At 36.9% G+C, this 20366-nt stretch overlaps 1 protein-coding gene across 15 annotated transcripts in view; it reads right to left on the minus strand.

The window, feature by feature from the left end:
• Positions 1–20366, minus strand: part of LOC141389763 (uncharacterized) — a 282798-nt gene that overhangs the window by 28268 nt on the left and 234164 nt on the right. For all 15 annotated transcript variants that reach the window (XR_012409161.1, XR_012409167.1, XR_012409164.1 and 12 more), the window contains one exon: positions 8072–8190. Coding sequence is in view for 7 of the 15 variants with exons in the window: in XM_073961773.1 (XP_073817874.1) it covers positions 8072–8190 (119 nt within the window). In the remaining 8 variants the exon portion in view is untranslated. The remainder of the gene's footprint in view (positions 1–8071; positions 8191–20366) is intronic.

Genomic DNA, 20366 nt, shown 5'->3' on the forward strand with positions numbered 1-20366 from the left:
AAATTGGGATAGCTTAGCGCCTTTGCTCTGAATGTCTTCATTAACACAGTTCAATTTTTTTGAAACGCATTTAAGTGCATCATCAGTACAACTCAAATAAAACAAGTAAAAAAGTATCAGTCGGCTTTGCCGACAGAGATATACCCTCAGCCTGTGCAAATTGAAACACTTTTTTCACAAAAAACTTATGTATTTAGGGGTTTCAAAATTTTGGTCGTATGAACCGACAAAAATGTTGATTAGGATTAAAGTGTGGGAGGTACCCGAAGGAGTGGACCGATTGAGTCCATATTGGAACCTCATCTATGTTTGGTAGAAATTACACGATGTGCAAAGTATGGACCAAATCGGTTATTCCCTACAAGAGTTATCGTGCGCACAAGTTGTGCGACAATTTTTGAACATTTGTGGGGGAGGTACCTGAAGGAGTGGACCTATATGGCCCATCTTCGAACTTAAATCGAATCTGGACAAAATATTTCGATACCCAAAATTTGAACCGAATCGATTGATCCGTTCGAGAGTTATCGTGCGCACCAGCCAGACAGACCGACAGACAGACAGACGGACGGACATTGCTAGATCTACTCAAAATTGTCTGAAACGGATATCGTACAAACATACTTGGGGTCTAAAACCATTATTTCTATGAGGCACATTTTTGGTCGTATCAAAGTGTAAATACCCTCTTTAGCCTAAAGGCTGAGGGTATAAAAATGGAAAGGTGGGATGTACGCCAACCATCAATAGGCTTCTTTCTCTGTGAGACCCCCATCAACCCCCAAAATTTCGTGAGGATCCGATCAAAATTCCGACCTGTAGTGTTATTGCACAAAAATGGAAAAAGGATGCGTTACCGACTATTGCGATTTCTCTTTTGTTTGACCACCTATGACAACCTACTTCACATCGCTGTAAAGGTGATATTTTCTACTTTACTTTCCTTGCCAGGTTTTGCTTTCGATATACCTCTTATAGAAGAGAGATATTCGCTTTAGATTAGAGAGTGATTTAAGCGTTTGCCACAATTTACTTTAAACTGGTGATTAGCCACTTTTTCCGATTATAGCCACCTACTAGCGTGTCGATTTCAAGTGTAAGTTTCCTAACTCTTGGGTCTTCAGGGTTCGTACGACAGAACAACTCCTTTTACAGATGTAATTCGAATCATTTTAGTTGTAATTTGAGAATTCCATATGTAATTCGTAACATTTTATTTGTAATTCGAGAATTCTATTTGTAATTCGAAACATTTCAACTGTAATTCGAATTATTCTATTTGTAATTCGAATTTATACATTTCTTATTCGAATTATTCCATTTGCAATTTGAATAACAGGTTGCCACCGTGGTGCAATGGTATGCACACCCGCCTTGCACGCTGAAGGTCGTGGGTTCGATTCCCCGGCCAAGCAACATCAAACAATTTTCAACGGTGGCAAAATACCCCTCAGTAATGTTGGCGACATTTCCTGAGTATTTCAACCATGTAAAACTTCTCTACGAAAGTGGTGTCTTAGACCCGCCGTTCGGACTCGGCGATAAACTGTAGGTCCCATATCATTGAGCTAATATGAATCGGGGTGCACTCCCTTGTCCCATCTGGGATGTTTGTGGAACAATTATATGTATTGTATCGAGCCCTTCCCGCGAAAAAGATGTAAGCGACATTTTTCGATTTTCTTTTTTTTTACGAAAATCGATAAAGAATATTCCTACACACCATCTTCCAAATTTTAAGAACTCTGCCACGTACCGTTACGAAATTAGAGCAAAAACAATTTTGATGAAAGCGCCCTTTTTATTTTGTTTACATTTTTAGGGGACAGCGAATAGTCGCTTACATCAAAATTGTACATTAATATACCATGTAGTTATTTGACTATATTACAAGAAATACGCTTAAATCTTATAAGTTTTCGAATAAGTACTTGCTATTAAAGTAAGTTGCTTTGTTTTTAAATTATAGATGTGAATTACTCTAAAAATTATTTGTTTCAAATAAAATTTTTTAATGTAACCGCCACATCTTAATGTAACAATCATATTGCGTGACAGCGAAAAAGATGTAAGCGACACTAATTCCCGTTATATTGAAGATATTCCACAAATTATTTATTTTTTTAGTAAATATCATTTAGTAATGGAACTATACCAAAACTTAATAAGAAATGTTGGTTAGATCAAATGTTATTTAATAAAAACCGTCTCCTGTAAAATTTGTTTTTTGTCGCTTACACCTTTTTCGCGGGAAGGGCTCGATATATAAACTGAATAACATGATTCCATTTGAAATTGGTATTGTTTTATTTGTAATTCGAAACATTTCATTTATAATTCGAAATTTTCTGTTTAAAATTTCAAATGGAATAATTCGAATTACAAATGCAATAATTCGAATTACAAATAGAATAATACGAAATTCAAATGGAATATTTCGAATTACAAATAAAATAATTCGAATTACAAGTGAAGCAATTCGAATTATAAATGGAATAATTCGAATTACTAATGGAAATCTCGAATAACAATTAAATTGTTTGAATTACAAATGGAAATCTCGAATTACAATTAAAATGTTACGAATTACAACTGTAATGTTTCGAATTACATCTGAAAAAGGTGTATGTAGTCTCGTCGCCACAGCAAAGAAATTTAGTCTAATTTAGGGTATTCGGCCAACAGGTACCTGTGGATCTGTGGGAATGGACAGCTTCCTGAAGCAGTAAATTGGTAAATTCTCTGAACTCTTGACAATCAGCTTTTTATGGTTCATTTTTCAAAAAAAGAAGAGAAATTTGGTCTTAGAATAAAGTTATCATCACATTTCTGGAACCCTCCTAAATTATTCCTTTTTATACCCTCAGCCTTTAGGCTAAAGAGGGTATTTACACTTTGATACGACCAAAAATGTGCCTCATCGAAATAATGGTTTTCGACCCCAAGTATATTTGTACGATATCCATTTCAGACAATTTTAGCAATGTCCGTCCGTCTGCCTGTCCGTCTGTCTGGCTGGCTGGTGCGCACGATAACTTTTGAACGGATCAATCGATTCGGTTCAAATTTTGGGTATCAAAATATTTTGTCCAGACTTGATTTAAGTTTGAAGATGGGCCACACAGGTCCACTTCTTCAGGTACCTCCCCCACAAATGTTCAAAAATTGTCGCAAAACTTGTGCGCACGATAACTCTCGAAGGGAGTAACCGACTTGGTCCATACTTTGCACATAGTGAAATTTCTACCAAACTTAGATGAGGTTCCAATATGGACTCCATTGGTCCACGCCTTCGGGTACCTCCCACACAAAATTTTGGAAAAGTTCAGTTTAGGACCTGCTCTCGAATCGTATTGTTTTTTGATGTAGCCACTTGTATTCACGGCCCTCCATACGACGGTACAAGTTTCATCAGGGGCAAGTCCATACTTCCTGAGAAAATGTCCGGAAAGATGCAAAAAGCCCCTATGACACCTTGTGCAGTGGTTGGAGCGCAAGATAACTATCCAACGGATCTGTCGATTTGGTCCAAAATTTGGCCTGCGTAATATTTTATCAAAACATATTTTAAATTCGAAGATGGACTATATCGGTCCACTCCTTCAGGTACCTCCCCCACAAAACTTCAAAAATGTTCGGAAAAATTTTGCGCACGATAACTCTTGAAGGGAGCGACCGACGTAATCCATAATTTGCACATCCTAATATATCTACTAGATATAGATCAGGTTCGAATATGGACTATATTTGTCTACTCCTTCTGGTACCTTTCACACAAAATTTTGGATAAGTTCACTTTAAGACCTGCTCTCGAATCACTTTGATTTTTGTTGAAGCGATTTGCATTCGCTACCTCCATTGCGACGGTAAACGTTTTTTGAAGGGCAAGTCCATATTTCTTGGGAAAACAGCCCGAAAGGTGTAAAAAACCCCTATGTCACTATATGTGGCGGTCGGACAGCACGATAACTCTCGAGCTGTTCAACCGATTTGGTCCATCTTTTAAAATGTCCCATATCGGTCCACCCTAAGGGTTTGCCGACAGATATATACCCTCAGCCAATGTGAAGTGAAACTTTCACCTACGGACAGATCGAATGTATTAAGGGACTCTTCTGAATTTTGTGGCCCTTTTTGGACATCTGAACTTGCCGACAAAAATGTGGATTAGAAATTAACTGCACTAAGACACAAATGTTGAACTCTTGTGGGGGAGGTACCCTTAGGGAGGACCGATATGGACCATTTTAGAAGTTAAACTAAATTTTGGCAAAATATTAGGAGGTCCAAAGTTTGAACCAAATTGGTTGCCCCATTCAAGTGATCTCGTCCTAGCATTTTAGTGACATTTTTTAAATATGGGGGAGAAGTACCGGAAGTTGTGGACCGGTATTGAACTATGAAACTAAGTTTGGATATGACGAAGACCAAATGTTGGACAAAACCGGTTGAACAGTTCGAGAGTTATCGTGCTCTCCGACCGCCACATATGGTGACATAGGGGGTTTTTGCACCTTTCGGGCTGTTTTACCGTCTAATGGAGGTAGCGAATGCAAATCGCTTCAACACAAATCAAAGTGAGTCGAGAGCAGGTCTTAAAGTGAACTTATCCGAAATTTTGTTTGAGAGGTACCAGAAGGAGGAGACAAATATAGTCCATATTCGAACCTGATCTATATGTGGTAGATATATTAGAATGTGCAAAGTATGGATTACATCGGTCACCCCCTTCAAAAGTTATCGTGCGCACAATTTTTCCGAACATTTTTGAACTTCTGTGGGGGAGGTACCTGAAGGAGTGGACCGATATGGCTTATCTTCGAATTTAAACTATGTTTGGACAAAATATTACGAAGGCCAAATTTTAGACCGAATCTGCAAATTCGTTCGAGAGTTATCTTGCTCTCCAACCACTATACTCGGTGTCATAGGGGCTCTTTGCAACTTTTAGGCTATTTTCTCAGGCAGTATGGACTTGCCCCTGATGAAATATGTACCCTCGTATAGGGGGCAGCGAATACAAGCTGTTGCAACAAAAATCAAAGCGATTCGAGAGCAGGTCCTAAACTGAACTTTTCCGAAATTTTGTGTGGGAGGTACCCGAAGGCGTGGACGGATTGGGTCCATATTGGAACCTCATCTAAGTTTGGTAGAAATATGACGATGTGCTAAGTGTGGACCAAGTCGGCTATTCCCTTCAAGAGTTTTCGTGCGCACAAATTTTCCAAACATTTTCGAACTTTTGTGGGGGAGGTACCGGTAGGAGTGGATCGATATAACCCATCTTCGAACTTAAACTAAGTTTGGACAAAATATTGCGATAGCCAACTTTTGGACCAAATCGGTTCATCCGTTCGAGAGTTATCGTGCGCACCAGCCAGCCAGACAGACGGACGGGCATTGGTAAATCGACTCCAAATTGTCTGAAACACATTTCGTCCAAACATAGGAGTGGACCGATATGACTTAAAGTTTGAATAAAATATTGGGAGATCAAAAATTTGGACCAAATCTGTTGATCTGTTCGAGATTTATAATACGCTCGAGCCAGACAGAAGGATGAACTGGAATAAATCGACTCCAAATTGTTTGACGCGGGTTTTGTCAAAACATTATTTCGCAGAGGTTCATTTCGCTAGCCTAGCGGCTGAAGGTACAATATCACGGTGCTCTTGAACCAACGTTATATGAAAGGAGCTTACAACTGGGAATTTCTGCGGATTCTGAAACAGCAATGTTCATAGATGAGAAAAATCTAAAAAAAATAAATCACGGTCAAAGTGTTTAGGTTTATTTTAGGTTTTCGCGATTTTGCTTGGAAACCGCAAGTCTTATCGAAATTGGGCTTAAGAAAATGTTGTAGCTGTGAAAAGTTGTTTGATTTGTTCCTAGGGTTTACCATTTTTGTGATATAGAAGTTCAGATCACATTATTATTTTTTTTTAGGTTTTCGCGATTTGCTTGAAAACGGTAAGTCGTATCGAAATGGGACTAGAGAAAATCTTATAGCTGCGAAAATTTTCTACAAGATTTGTTTTCTTAATTTTTTCCTAGGTTGTACCATTTTTGAGATATATAAGTTTAAGTTGTTAAATTGCGGTCTTGACATGGTTCTATAAGGAGACGATACAGTCAGTGAATTGTCCCAATTTGAACATCTATATCTCAAAACTTTTAACACCTACAAAAATATCATAAAAATCAGTTTTGTAGAGAATTGCCATGGCTACAATTTTTTTCTAATCCCATTTCTATAGGAATTGCGGTTTCCAAGCAAAATCATGAAAACCTAAAAAACTCTAAATATGTGAACTTTGACCGCGATTTATTTAAAAAGCGCTCCAGTGTAAGCTTCTTTCATTTAAAGTTGGTTCAAGAGCGCCGTGATATTCAACACAAATTACAGGGCCAGACCCCTGCATACGTTTTTGAGCTTAAGCGAGATAAGTCTGTACCGGACACACTGATTCATATGGAAGTCAATTCATTCTCCTCTTCTCGTCGTTGCAAGCTACAGGTAATGGTGAATTTTGCTCCCAGGCGACCATGATGTTTCTTACACTCATGAACTCTTAAATTTCGCTGACTTTCTCGCAGCGGCCGTTGAAAAGTTAGTAGCACGTTTGATGTAAGAAGAGCGACTTCCTTCTTTGTCATCTGATATTCTTGAGAATGAATTTATATTTAGTTCGATCTTCCTTAATTTTGTTTATACACTCCAACATAATATGGAGGATATAATAAAGTATTCATTCCGTTTGTAACACTTCGTAGTAGTACTTCGTTACTCGTCGGAAACCCCATAAAACCCCATAATATATACACGGAGGAAAAAACAGTTTTTTTTTTGTTTTTTGAAGGTTTTCACACTGAAATGGCTGGGAGCATAAAATATATCTGTAGAGAACTGTCGAACGAAGTTGTTGAAATTTTGAGATTAGTTTTTGATAGCGTGTAATCAGATAGGAAGGTAAACTACACCGCCCGATGCGAATTCTTTTTAAAGATTTTTCTTCTGAAGTGGCTCTTATTTGGTGTTTCCGTTTCTCAGTGAGTACAAAACATAGATGTTTTATTGGTATAAACCCTTGTTTAAATGAAATTGATATTCTTCTGTAAGCAGAGCTTAGTACGTTCATAAACGATAGGAAATTAATTTCTCCATTTCACTTCCATACAAATCGTGGTGAAGCGTATAAAAAGTTCAGTCTAACTTAACACCGTTCATACTTGTTAACAATTACTGTAATAAAACTAGGGGTCAGCACATGTTTCAACTTAGTCTGAAGCAGAATCCGTCCATCCTAATGTGAATAATGTAACTGTGTTCAAGTAATCTATAACAATTTTCCACCCCAATTCCAAAGAATTTTCTATGAAATTTTGAAAATATTTCCATCAATATTTGATATGGCACATATTTTGACACAAAGTAATATTCTACCTCAAGAAAAAAATAATGATGATGTTTGGTCTATGACATGACATGCCTTTGGATTGACTTTTTGCCTTCACAACGTATGATGACATTTGCTTAGCCACCACACATTGAATGTCTCACCCACTTAAATGATTTCCGGCACGGTGATGAATTTCTTTGACAGCTACTAAAAAATCTGTTAACACGTGGCTGAGTGTGACGCCAACAAATCAAAATTCTTTGTCGAAACCAATGACAACAAAAAAAAAAAAACGAAACGAGTGAACATTTATTTACCTTACCCCTCATTTTTAATAAACAAATTATTTGTTTTTAAATGCCACAAAATTGTCATAATCAGCTGAATAAAACGAATAAAAGAACAATGGGGTGGATGGCGGAGAAGTTATTTTGGGATTTGGAAAAAATAAATCGGTATAGATTTTCCAAGTTTTAATATGGGGTGATCCCAATGTGTATCTATTTGCATCACTGTTCTCATACACTAACATTCTTAAAAATATGCTAGAATCTGGTTCGGTATCAGAACTTACATGTTTTGAATTACAAATTATTTTCTATTCAATAAAACGATTTTCTTATAAATAAAATGTTTAAATATTTTTTTAATATTATACCAAATAAACTTACAAGTGATCTTGTCGCTTAAATGCCTTTGAGCACATAACACAAACGTATTTCCGTTCGTCACTGTGCGTCAGTTTATGTTTGGCCAAAGCTGATGCATTTCCAAATATTTTATTACAAATCTGTAACGAGACAAAAAACAAAAGAGAAGCAAAACATTATGAAAAATCAAGCAACAATATTGCAATGTTGATTCAAATTTTTAATATAAACCATATATAAAAAACGACGAAACATACCAAGTTCCCTCTCATCGTTTTTACAAAATGGTCCACCAAGAAAAAACAAGTGCAGAACCAGAAAAAATATGAAATAAAAATATGTTTTAATTAGATGACTAGTTGCGTTCTGCCCGCCGTATTCTCTCTTCGCCCCAAAAAAGCTGAAAGTATTTGTTCTATTTTCTATTCTGTAACACATTTAGCCAGCCATTCATTCAAAAACTATGCAGCCACAACACCCCACATCATGGGCATAAACATAGATTGGGAAAAAGAGTCCATCCATATGAATGGTTGTTTAAATTTTCTTGTGGTCGGAAGGGTACTATGACGACTAGTTACTGTTTTTGTTGTTGCAGCTGTTAAATCTAATTGCGTTGTGGTTTGTACATGCTTCAGATATATGAATATATGGTTGTACATTTGTCTCGAAATTTGTTGTTGTCATTGTTGTTGTTTAAATGTATGTGTACGAAAAGTACACGTAGAGAAATATGGCCACCTAAAGAAGAAAATTCTCAAGTATGGTCTCCAATGACTACCTAAAATTCTTTAAGAATATCCTCAATTAATGTTCTCCAAAGGCGACTCAAAATTGGTCCCCAAATCCACCTAAAATTCTTTAAGAAACTCCTCAAATAATAGTCCCCAAAGGTCACCTAAAATTCTGCAAAGGACACCTAACCTAAAATTCCTTAAAAAAATCCTCAAATAATGGTCCCTAAAGGCCACCTAATATTCTTTAAGAAAATCCTCAATTAATTGTCCCCAAAGGCCACCTAAACCATATAAGAAAATCCTCAAATAATAGTCCCCAATGTCCTCCTAAAATTCTTTAAGAAAATCCTGAACTAATGTTCTCCAAAGACGACAAAAAATTGATCCCAAATACCACCTACAATTCTTTTAGAAAATCCTAAAGGCCACCTAAGATTCTTTAAGAAAATCCTTAAAAAATAGTTCTCAAAGACCACCTAAAATTCTTTAAGAAACTCCTCAAATAATAGTCCCCAAAGACCACCTAATATTCTTTAAGAAACTCCTCAAATTATGGTCCCCAAAGACCACCTAAACTTCTTTAAAAAACTCCTCAAAAATGGTCCCCAAAGGCCACCTAAAATTCTTTAAGAAACTCCTCAAAAAATGGTCCCCAAAGGCCACCTAAAATTTTTTAAGAAACTCCTCAAATAATGGTTCTCAAAGGCCACCTAAAATTCTTTAAGAAACTCCTCAAATAATGGTCCCCAAAGGCCACTTAAATTCTCTGAGAAAATCATCTAATAATGGCCCCCAAAAGCCACCTAAAATTATTTAAGAAACTCCTCAAAAAATGGTCCCCAAAGGCCATCTAAAATTCTTAAAAAAAACTCCTACAATAATATTCCCCAAATGGCCACCTAAAATTCTTTAAGAAACACTTCAAAAAATGGTCCCCAAAGGTCAACTAAAATTCTTTAAGATATTCCTAAATAATGTTCCCCAAAGGCCATCTAAAATTCTTTAAGAAAATCTTCAAATAATGGTCAAAGGTCACCTAAAATTCTTTAAGAAAATCCTCAAATAATAACCCCCAAAGGCCACCTAAAATTCTTTAAGAAAATCTTTAAATAAGACGTAGGGGGTGGAATATACCAAGGAACGGTCTTGGCCGGTTTTAACATGGCAAAGCCCAGGATTTATCTTGGTCCCTGTTTCATCTCAAGTGGACACTGACCTCCCCGTGGTGTCACCTGGGGAACTGCCTTTAACACCCGTTAAAGGTAGTGAGCTAACATGTGCCGCGCGTTCACCCATAAGAACGTTAAAAACTTGGGTTTGGGCGTCGGGTTAGTAACCCTCCCCTAGAAAAAACAGCCTACTATGAAAAAACGAAAGAAAAGAAAAACAAACCCCTCTAAAGTTGCCGAACCCCGCAAACGTTTTAAGGACCATGATCTGCGAATCTGCACCTGGAATGTTCGCACTCTTTATAGAGAAGGTGCAGTCTTCGCATTGGCAGACGTACTTGAAAAGTACAAGGCCGATGTTACTGCCATAGAGGAAATACGATGGATTGGGAAAGGCGTCACAACAACACCTAAAGGTGACGCACTGTATTATAGTTGCCATGACGTAAAACATGAGTTTGGTTGCGGATTCTTAGTTAGTCGGAGGCTAAAACATCTTGTACCAAACTTCACCCCAGTGAATGAAAGACTTGCTGCAATTCGAGTAAAAGCTAAATTCTTCAACATCAGCTTTATTTGCGCTCATGCTCCCACTGAAGAAAAGGACGAACAGACCAAAAATATATTTTAAGAAGGCTAAGAAGAACCGTATGACCGTTGTCCTGCCCATGACTTTTAAATTATACTAGGCGATTTTAATGCCAAAATTGGAAAGGAGAATATCTTTGGCCCAACAGTCGGGAAATTCAGTCTCCACAGTGAAATATCTGACAATGGTATGAGGCTGATAGACTTTGCAGCTGCAAAAAATATGGTAGTTAGCAGTACCAGATTTAATCATCGCGATATTCATAAGGGCACCTGGCCGTCTCTAGATCAGAAAACAAGAAATCAAATTGATCATGTTGTGATATATGGAAGAAATTCATCGAGCGTGTTGGATGTACGATCGTTCCGAGGTGCAAACATTGATTCGGACCACTACCTTGTTGCAGCAATGGTACGCACCCGCTTAAACGTAGCAAACAAAGTACGAACAGACACAACACGAAAGTTAGACATCGGTAAGCTGCAATCACAACAGATAGCCACAGCATATTCCACTCTACTAGCCCAATCGCTTAATCAAAGCACTCCTCAACCCTTATAAAATATCAGCGCAATGGCAAAGCATGGCCCACTCCATGCATACAGCCGCAAAATCCATACTTGGATACCAGAGACCTCCACCAGGGAATCCATGGTATGATCAGGAGTGTCGTGCTGCCACCGAAGAGAAAAATGCGGCATATAGAGCTCTATAGCTTACAATCCGTAGCAACGCGTAGCGCACGAGAGAGATACAGGGAGAAAAGGAGAGAGGAGAAACGTCTTTTGCGCAGGAAAAAGAGAGATATGGAAAAGCGGGAGTGTGAAAAAATCGAGATGTACAGGAGCCAGAATGAAGTCCGAAAATTCTACCAAAGAGTCAAGCATCAACTGATGGCTTTGGTACAGGCACATCCTCCTGTAGAGACCAGCAAGATAATTTGGTAACTGATACAGATAGTGTACTCAGGATATGGAAAGAAAATTTTTCAAAACTGTTGGTATCCAATAGCAGCGAGGGCGACGAAGATTACAAAGTCCAAATCCCAGAAGATGGTATTGAATGTATACCGCCCAGCCGAGATGAGGTGAAGACAGCAATAAATCGGCTGAAGAATAATTGGGCAACAGGAGCCGATGGCTTATCAGCCGAGCTGTTCAAAACCGGAGGCGACACGCTGATAAGGTGTATTCATCAGCTAGTTAGCACCATCTGGCAGGAAGAACGTGTACCCGACGATTGGTACCTGAGTATCATGTGCCCAGTCCACAAGAAGGGAGATAAGACTGTATGCTCTAACTATAGGGGCATAAGTCTACTCCCAATTGCCTACAAGATCGTGTCAGGGATATTGTGCGAACGACTAAAGCCTACGGTCAACGAGATAATTGGACTATAGCAATGCGGCTTCAGACCTGGCAAGTCCACCATTGACCAGATATTTACCCTGCGGCAAATCCTGGAGAAGATAAAAGAGATGCAGATCGACACCTACCACCTTTTTGTCTATTATAAAGCAGCCTTCGACAGCCCGCTGCGTTCAAAGGTATTCCAAGCCATGTCTGAATTTGGTATCCCCGCAAAGCTCATCCGGCTTTGTAAAATGACTTTAACTGACACGAGGTCCTTAGTTAAAATAGGAAAGAACCTCTCCGAAGAGTTTGGTACCAAAAGAGGTTTCAGACAAGGAGACAGCCTTTCGTGTGATCTCTTCAACATCCTGCTGGAAAAGGTTATACGAGAGGCAAACTTCAAAAGAAGTGGCACAATCTACACCAATAGTCACATGTTACTTGCTTGTGCTGATGATATAGACATCATGGGCCGATCAGTAAAAGAAGTAACTGATACCTTAATGAAGGTCGAAGGAGAATCTGCTAAAGTGGGTCTGGCGGTAAACGGTGAGAAGACCAAATTGATGGTGTCGACGCGCAGTGCGTCCATTGAGCTCGGACCTACTGTGGAAGTTGGTTGTGAAATAAAAAGAAGAATTGTATTGGCCAACAGATGCTACTTTGGTTTAAGTAAGCAGTTTAAAAACAAATCCACATCTCGTCAAACAAAATAACGCTCTACAAAACACTGATACTACCCGTGCTGATGTATGGCTCCGAAGCCTGGGTACTTGCGCAAGCAGACATGGCAGTGCTTGGTGTGTTTGAGAGAAAAATTCTTCGAAAGATCTACGGACCAATCTGCGTTGACGGTGAATATCGACGTCGCATGAACCACTAGCTGTATCTGCTATACAACGACATCAATATAGTTAAACGTATCGAGATGCAGCAATTGCGTTGGCTAGACCATATCATAAGAATGAGTGATGATGAACCCGCTAAAAAGGCGTATAAATACGGACCGCTTAGCGGTGCACGCAGAATTGGCAGGCCAAGGAATAGATGGCGCAAACAAGTGGATGATGAGATGAAAAGGCGCGGTATTCCAGAGAGCGAAGCAACAAATAGAGAGAAATGGAGATCTTTTCTTAGTTCGGCCTATGGAACAAATGTTCTGTAATGGGTCAGCTAAGTAAGTAAGTACATAAAATTCGTTTAGAAAACATTTTCTTAGAGAACATTCTCAAAAAATGGACCCAAAACGCCAGCCTAATTTCTTTAAGAAACTCCTGAAATAATGGTCCCCAACGGCCACCTAAAATGCTTTAAGAAAATCCTCAAAAAATAGTCTCCAAAGGCTACCTAAAATTCTTTGAGAAAATCCTCAAATAATGGTTCCTAAAGTCCACCTAAAATTCTTTAAGAAAATCTTCAAATAATAGTCTCCAAAGGCCAACTAAAATTCTTTAAAAAATCCTCAAATAATGTTGGGGTGCATTGTCACGTTGGGTGCCACCGTGGTGCAATGGTATGCACACCCGCCTTGTACTCAGAAGGTCTGCGGTTCCATTCCCAGGCCAAGCAACATCAAATTTTCAACGGTGGCGAAATACCCCTAAGTGATGTTGGAGACATTTCCTGAGTATTTCAGCCATGTAAAACTTAACTACAAGTGGTGTCTTAAGGCACGCTGTTCGGACTCGGCGATAAACAGTAGGGTCCATATCATTGAGGTAATATGAATCGGGGTTGCACTCATTGATATGAGAGAAGTCTCCCTTATGGGATGTTTGTGGAAAAATCTTCCAATAATTGTCCCCAAAAGTCCACCTAAATTCTTTAAGAAAAATCCTTAAATAATGGTCCCGAAAGACTATCTAAAATTCTTTATAGAAACTCTTCAAGTAATGGTCCCCAAAGCCAACCTAAAAATTTTTAAGAAAATCCTTAACTATTGGTCCCTATGTTCAAACTAATATTCTATAAAAAACCCTGAACAGTTCTCAAGGTCCACCATGAAACCTTTAAACCTTCACTTAGTTTTAATACCATTTATAATTTGTTTATACCCTAAGCCTTTAGGCTAAAGAGGGTATTTACACTTTGATACGACCAAAAATGTGCCTCATCGAAATAATGGTTTTAGACCCCAAGTATGTTTGTACGATATCCGTTTCAGACAATTTTGAGTAGATCTAGCAATGTCCGTCCGTCTGTCTGTCTGTCTGGCTGGCTGGTGCGCACGATAACTCTCGAACGGATCAATAGATTCGGTTCAAATTTTGGGTATCGAAATATTTTGTCCAGATTTGATGTAAGTTCGAAGATGGGCCATATAGGTCCACTCCTTCAGGTACCTGCCCCACAAAAGTTCCAAAATGTTCGGAAAATTTGTGGGCACGATAACTCTTGAAGGAATTAACCAATTTGGTCCATACTTTGCACATCGTGAAATTTCTACTATACTTAGATGAGGTTCAAATATGACTTAATCGGCCCACTGCTTCGGGTACCTCCCACACAAAATTTCTGATAAGTTCAGTTTGCAAAAACTTGTATTCATTGCCCCCCATACGACGGTACAAATTTCATCAGGGGCAAGTCCATACTTCCTGAGAAAATAGCCTGAAAGATGCAAAAAGCCCCTATGACAGCGTGTGTAGTGGTTAGAGCGCAAGATAACTCTCGAACGGATCTGCCGATTGGGTCCAAAATTTTTTCTTCGAAATATTTTGTCCAAACATAGTTTAAATTCGAATATAAGCCATATCGGTCCACTCCTTCAGGGGCCTCCCCCACAAAAGTTCAAAAATGTTCGGAAAAATTGTGCGCAGGATAATTCTACCAGATATAGATCAGGTTCGAATATGGACTATATTTGTATTCTCCTTCTGGTACCTCTCACACAGAATTTCGAATAAGTTCACTTTAAGACCTGCTCTCGAATTACTTTGATTTTTGTTGAAGCGATTTGCATTCGCTACCTCCATTACTTCGGTAAATGTTTTTTCAGGGGCAAGTCCATATTTCTTGGGAAAACAGCCCGAAAGGTGTAAAAAAACCCGTATGTCACCATATGTGGCTGTCGGAGAGCACGAAAACTCTCGAACTGTTCAACAGATTTTGTCCAACATTTGGTCTTCGTCATATTATATCCAAACTTAATTTCATGGGGCAATACCGGTCCACAACTTCCGGTACTTCTCCCCAATATTTAAAAAATGTCACTAAAATGCTAGGTCGATATCACTTAAATGGGGCAACCAACTTGGTCCAAACTTTGGATCTCCAAATATTTTGTCAAAATTTAGTTTAACTTCTAAAATGGCCCATATCGTTCCTCCCTAAGGGTACCTCCCCCACAAAGGTTCAACATTTATGTCTTAGTGCAGTTAATTCCTAATCCAAATTTTTGTCGGCCTGTTCAAATGTCCAAAAAGGGCCACAAAATTCTGAAGAGACCTTAAATACATTCGATCAGTGCGTAGGTGAAAGTTTCACTTCACATTGGCTGATGGTATATATCTGTCGGCAAAGCCGACTGACACTTTTTTCCTTGTTTTCTTTCAATGTACCTGCCGCATGTACATATATGTATTTTTTCGTTAGTTTCCTTCATGTCTTGTCAAGTACATTTCATAATTTTTTTGTTGCTGTTGTCTTTGGATGAGAATGAAATGAAAACGTAATGAAATTAAAAGAAAATACATTCCTTTTTGTTTAGTTTCTGTATGCGTCGTCGTTTTTTCTTTTGAAACTAATTGGTATAGTTTCGTAATATTTTAACAAGATGATGCGTAAACTCGCACACACACACACACACACAGACACAAAGAAGCCTGTTTCATGCTTCACCTAAACATGGCCCACTAGTTGTATTGCTTTTGTTCTTGTTGTACTATTTTCGAAAAGCGAAAAAACGAAATTTAATAAACAGTCAAAATTGCGTTACTTTAAATTTCGAATTAATTAGAAATGTTCGCCGTACAGAATTTTTAGTAATGAGATCAGAAGACGTCTGACAATAGACCTTCACAGTGGTTGACGTTTAGCCACCAGCATAACGCAGCACATAGAAATTACCAATTAGTAACAATGCTTATGATTTGTATGTCAATTATTTTTGAGCGGAAAGGGGGGAAATATGAAATTAATGCTCCAATTGATTGATGCAAAGAAATCTGTGGTAGGAATTTAAGTTAATGTTAGAAATGACCATTACAGACATTTAAATGAGGCAAGATTTAGAGCATTGGTCGCCTGAACTGCGTAAATATATAAATTGTTACTAAATCAATCAGTTTTGGTAGTAACACGCCTATAATGTACCAATTCAGTTTTGTTGGAGTAGATGGAAGGCGAAAATACCTTTAATTTTTTAGGTCACTTCATTAAGTGATTTTATAACGGTATGCCTAGAAAAACCGAATTTCATAGATTTTCAACTTTAAACGAACATATCTCCTTTTTTCACAACGTACATCTGTAATTTCGCCTTTCTGTTTTTTTTTTCAAATTAGTCTGGCTTAATCCCATTGCTGTTGTTTTAATATTTTAAAACTACTAATTTATTAGTGGAGAAAATTTGGCATTGTTCGCTAATGGGTAAGACAGGGAAGACTATAGTTTTTCAAAAACTCCTTCAAAACTTTTTGTACCCAAACATCAATCGTCAGCTCGAAGTATAAGCGCGGCCAAAGACAAATGTTCAACCATACAACCTCATACAACCCCGACGAAAGTGTTTGCAAAACAAGACAAACCTTCTCCACTGTTATGTGTCGTTGAATTACAACGACGGCAACATAACAAAATTTTTATTTTTATTTGAAAATTTTGCCTATTAGGCGAAGGTCATTTTTTTATTAATTTTTTAATTAATTTTTTTAATTAATTGAATTTAAAAATTAATTTTAAGTTCATATGCATTTTTCATTTCATAAAATAATTTATAATTGATTTAAAATAGTTAAAATCGAACTATATTCAAAATTTGCCTTCCAACTTAAACGAAAAATGCTGCCTACAGGAAGATAAAAAGTTTTTGTTAAAATTCGAAGATACTTTCTGAAAAAAGGTAAGCGCCGCTGGCGAAAATATTTTTAAAAAATCGGGCGAGTTTTTACAAAAATATTTTCACAATTTAAGAAGATAATAAGTTTTTGTAGAAATATTCAAATACTTTCTGAAAAACGAAAAGCGCCCCAGGCAAAAATTTAAAAAATAATCGCGCGATTTTTTACAAAAATATTTTCACAATTAAAGAAGATAAAAAGTTTTTGTAAAAATATTCGCGATTTTTTACAAAAATATTTTCACAATTTAAGAAAATAAAAAGTTTTTGTAAAAATATTGAAATACTTTCTGAAAAACGAAAAGCGCCGCAGGCGAAAATATTTTTGAAAAAATCGCGCTATTTTTACAAAAATATGTTCACAATTTAAGAAGATAAAAATTGTTTGTAAAAAATATTCAAATACTTTCTGAAAAGCGAAAAGCGCCGCAGGCGAAAATATTTTTGAAAAAAATCGCGCGATTTTTTACAAAAATATTTTCACAATTTAAGAAAATAAAAAATTTTTGTAATAATATTGAAATACTTTCTGAAAAATGAAAAGCGCTGCAGGCGAAAATATTTTTGAAAAAATCGCGCGATTTTTACAAACATATTTTCACAATTTAAGAAGATAAAATTTTGTAAAAAATATTGAAATACTTTCTGAAAAACGAAAAGCGCCGCAGGCAAAAATTTAAAAAAGAATCGCGCGATTTTTTACAAAAATATTTTCACAATTTAAGAAAATAAAAAGTTTTTGTAAAAATATTGAAATACTTTCTGAAAAAGGAAAAGCGCCGCAGGCGAAAATATTTTTGAAAAAAATCGCGCGATATTTACAAAAATATTTTCATAATTTAAGAAGATAAAAATTTGTTGTAAAAAATATTCAAATACTTTCTGAAAAACGAAAAGCGCCGCAGGCAAAAATTTAAAAAAAATCGCGCGATTTTTTACAAATATATTTTCACAATTAAAGAAAATAATAAGTTTTTGTAAAGTAATTTAAGAAGATAAAAAGTGTTTGAACAAATATTCAAATACTTTCTGAAAAACGAAAATATTTTTGAATAAATAACTTCTCCTAACTGCTACTTACATCATTTCGAGCATAATTTCGTTTTTAACTAATTTTATGAAATCAGGAGGATTTTGTGGATACTTCGGTATTGGTTGGCACTTAGGCCTTCTCAAATGTATAATTCCGCTTACATTCTAACTTCTACTCTAAAATTATAACTATAAATTTCAAAATTAACCAAAGAAATAATTTATAAATTAAGAAAAAATCGTTGGGAGTTATGTCCGCGATTTTTTTGGGTGTTATGTCCGCTTTGGTTCACGGACATAACTCCCAACGAATTTTGGGAGTTATGTCCGCAAAGGGCAGCGGACATAACGCCCAAAATCATTTTGGGAGTTATGTCCGTGGGAGTTATGTCCGGGCACCAGAAAAGCCATATATTTTTTAAATCGGTTAGCAAATGTCTAAGTTATTGACTTTGAAATTTGATTTCCAACCTTAAATGATTATTACACAAAAACTAAAATAAGTACTTGGACCATATTTTGCAAACAGATAGCCAGGCATCGGTGTTAAATGTCATGCTTGATTTGAAGTGCTTTAGTGCTTTATAAACTCAAAAAACGTTTGTGTGAAAAAAAATAGAAATTGATAACTCAGAAAACGAATTTTTTGAGTTATTCCAGTCTTTGAGTAAATGAACGATATGTATTTTTTGTGTTTTACCTGTTGGTATCTTATTAATATTTATAATAAAATAGTGTAACATTGGAACCCCAAGTGCGTATGATTGTTATTATAATCTGTTTAATTAAAAACAATCATTCGCAATGGGGTTCCAATGGTAAGAAATACAAAATATTAATAAAACCAACAAGTTAAAATACAAAATTAAATACTTATATTTTATTTTTGCCTTATTAAGGCGAATTATATATATTTTTTCCTTGAGTAAGTTCACAGTTGAGATATTAATTAACATGTAAAAAGTATTAGTCGGCTATGCCGACAGAGATGTACCCTCAGCTTATATAAATCGAAACACTTTTTCCAAAAAAAAGTATATATTTAGGGGATTTTCAAAATTATGGACGTATGTGGATTAGGATTAAAGTTCAAAAGTGTTGCGGTGGAGGTACTTAAAGAAATTGACCGACATAGACAATTATGGAAGTGGATATTATTTTGGGACTCATATATTTTCGATAGATATCGCGCCCACTAGCCAATTCAGTTTGGACCAGTATGCCAGGAAGCATGTATACATTTCCAAAGGATCTTCGACCAGACCCCAAACTGCACTTATACACAAATGTAGAACATTTGTGGGGGAGATACCTGAGGAGAGGACCGATATGGGCCATTTTAGAAGGTAAATTGGTTGCCCCGTTCAAGAGATATCGTGCATATCATTTTAATGACATTTTTTAAATATTGGGGGGAAACTGAGTTTGGACAAAATATGATCAAAGGCCAAATTTTGGAGCAGTTGTCGTGCTCTCCAGTTAAATTGTCCCGTTCAAGAGATATCGTGCATATCATTTAAATGACATTTTTTAAATATTGGAGGGAAACTAAGTTTGGACAAAATATGATCAAAGGCCAAATTTTGGATCGTGCTCTCCAGACACTATCACTATGATGACATAGGGGGTTTCTACACCTTTCGGGCTGTTTTCTCAAGAAGTATGGACTTGTCCCTGTAAAAAACGTTTACCGTAGTATTTGAAGCAGTGAATGCTACTTGCTTCAAGAAAAATTAAAGTGATCCGAGATCACGTCTTAAAGAGGTCTTTAAGTGAACTTATCCGAAATTGTGTGGTAGTTACTCGAAGGAGTGGACAAATATAGTCCATATTCGAACCTGATCTATATCCGGTAGATATATTAGGATGGTCACTCCCTTCAAGAGTTATAATGTGCACAATTTTTCCGAACAGTTTTGAACTTTTCTGGGGGGAAGTACTTGAAGGAGTGGACTGATATGGCTTATCTTCGAACTTAAAAAAAGTTTGGACAAAATATTCCGAATTAAATATTTTGGACCAAATCGGCAGATCCGTTCGAGAGTTATCTTACGCTCCAACCACTACACACGGTGTCCAAGGGTTGTTTGAAACATTCAGGCTATTTTCTCAGGAAATATGGACGATTTATATTGTAACAACTTGTATCCCCTGCCCTCCATTTTTCCAATAAAAATCGAAGCGATTCGAGAGCAGGTACTAAACTGAATTTTTCCTAACTTTTGTGCGGGAGGTAGTCGAAAGACTGGACCGATAGAGTCCATATCGGAACCTCATCTAAGTCTGGTAGAAATTTTACGATGTGCAAAGTATAGACCAAGTCGGTTACTCCCTTCAAGAGTTATCGTGCGCACAAAATTTCCGAACATTTTCGAACT

Source organism: Musca autumnalis, unplaced genomic scaffold (assembly GCF_047663935.1).
Source record: "Musca autumnalis isolate F117 unplaced genomic scaffold, ASM4766393v1 scaffold_1, whole genome shotgun sequence".
In the NCBI taxonomy this organism is placed as follows: Eukaryota; Metazoa; Arthropoda; class Insecta; order Diptera; family Muscidae; genus Musca; species Musca autumnalis.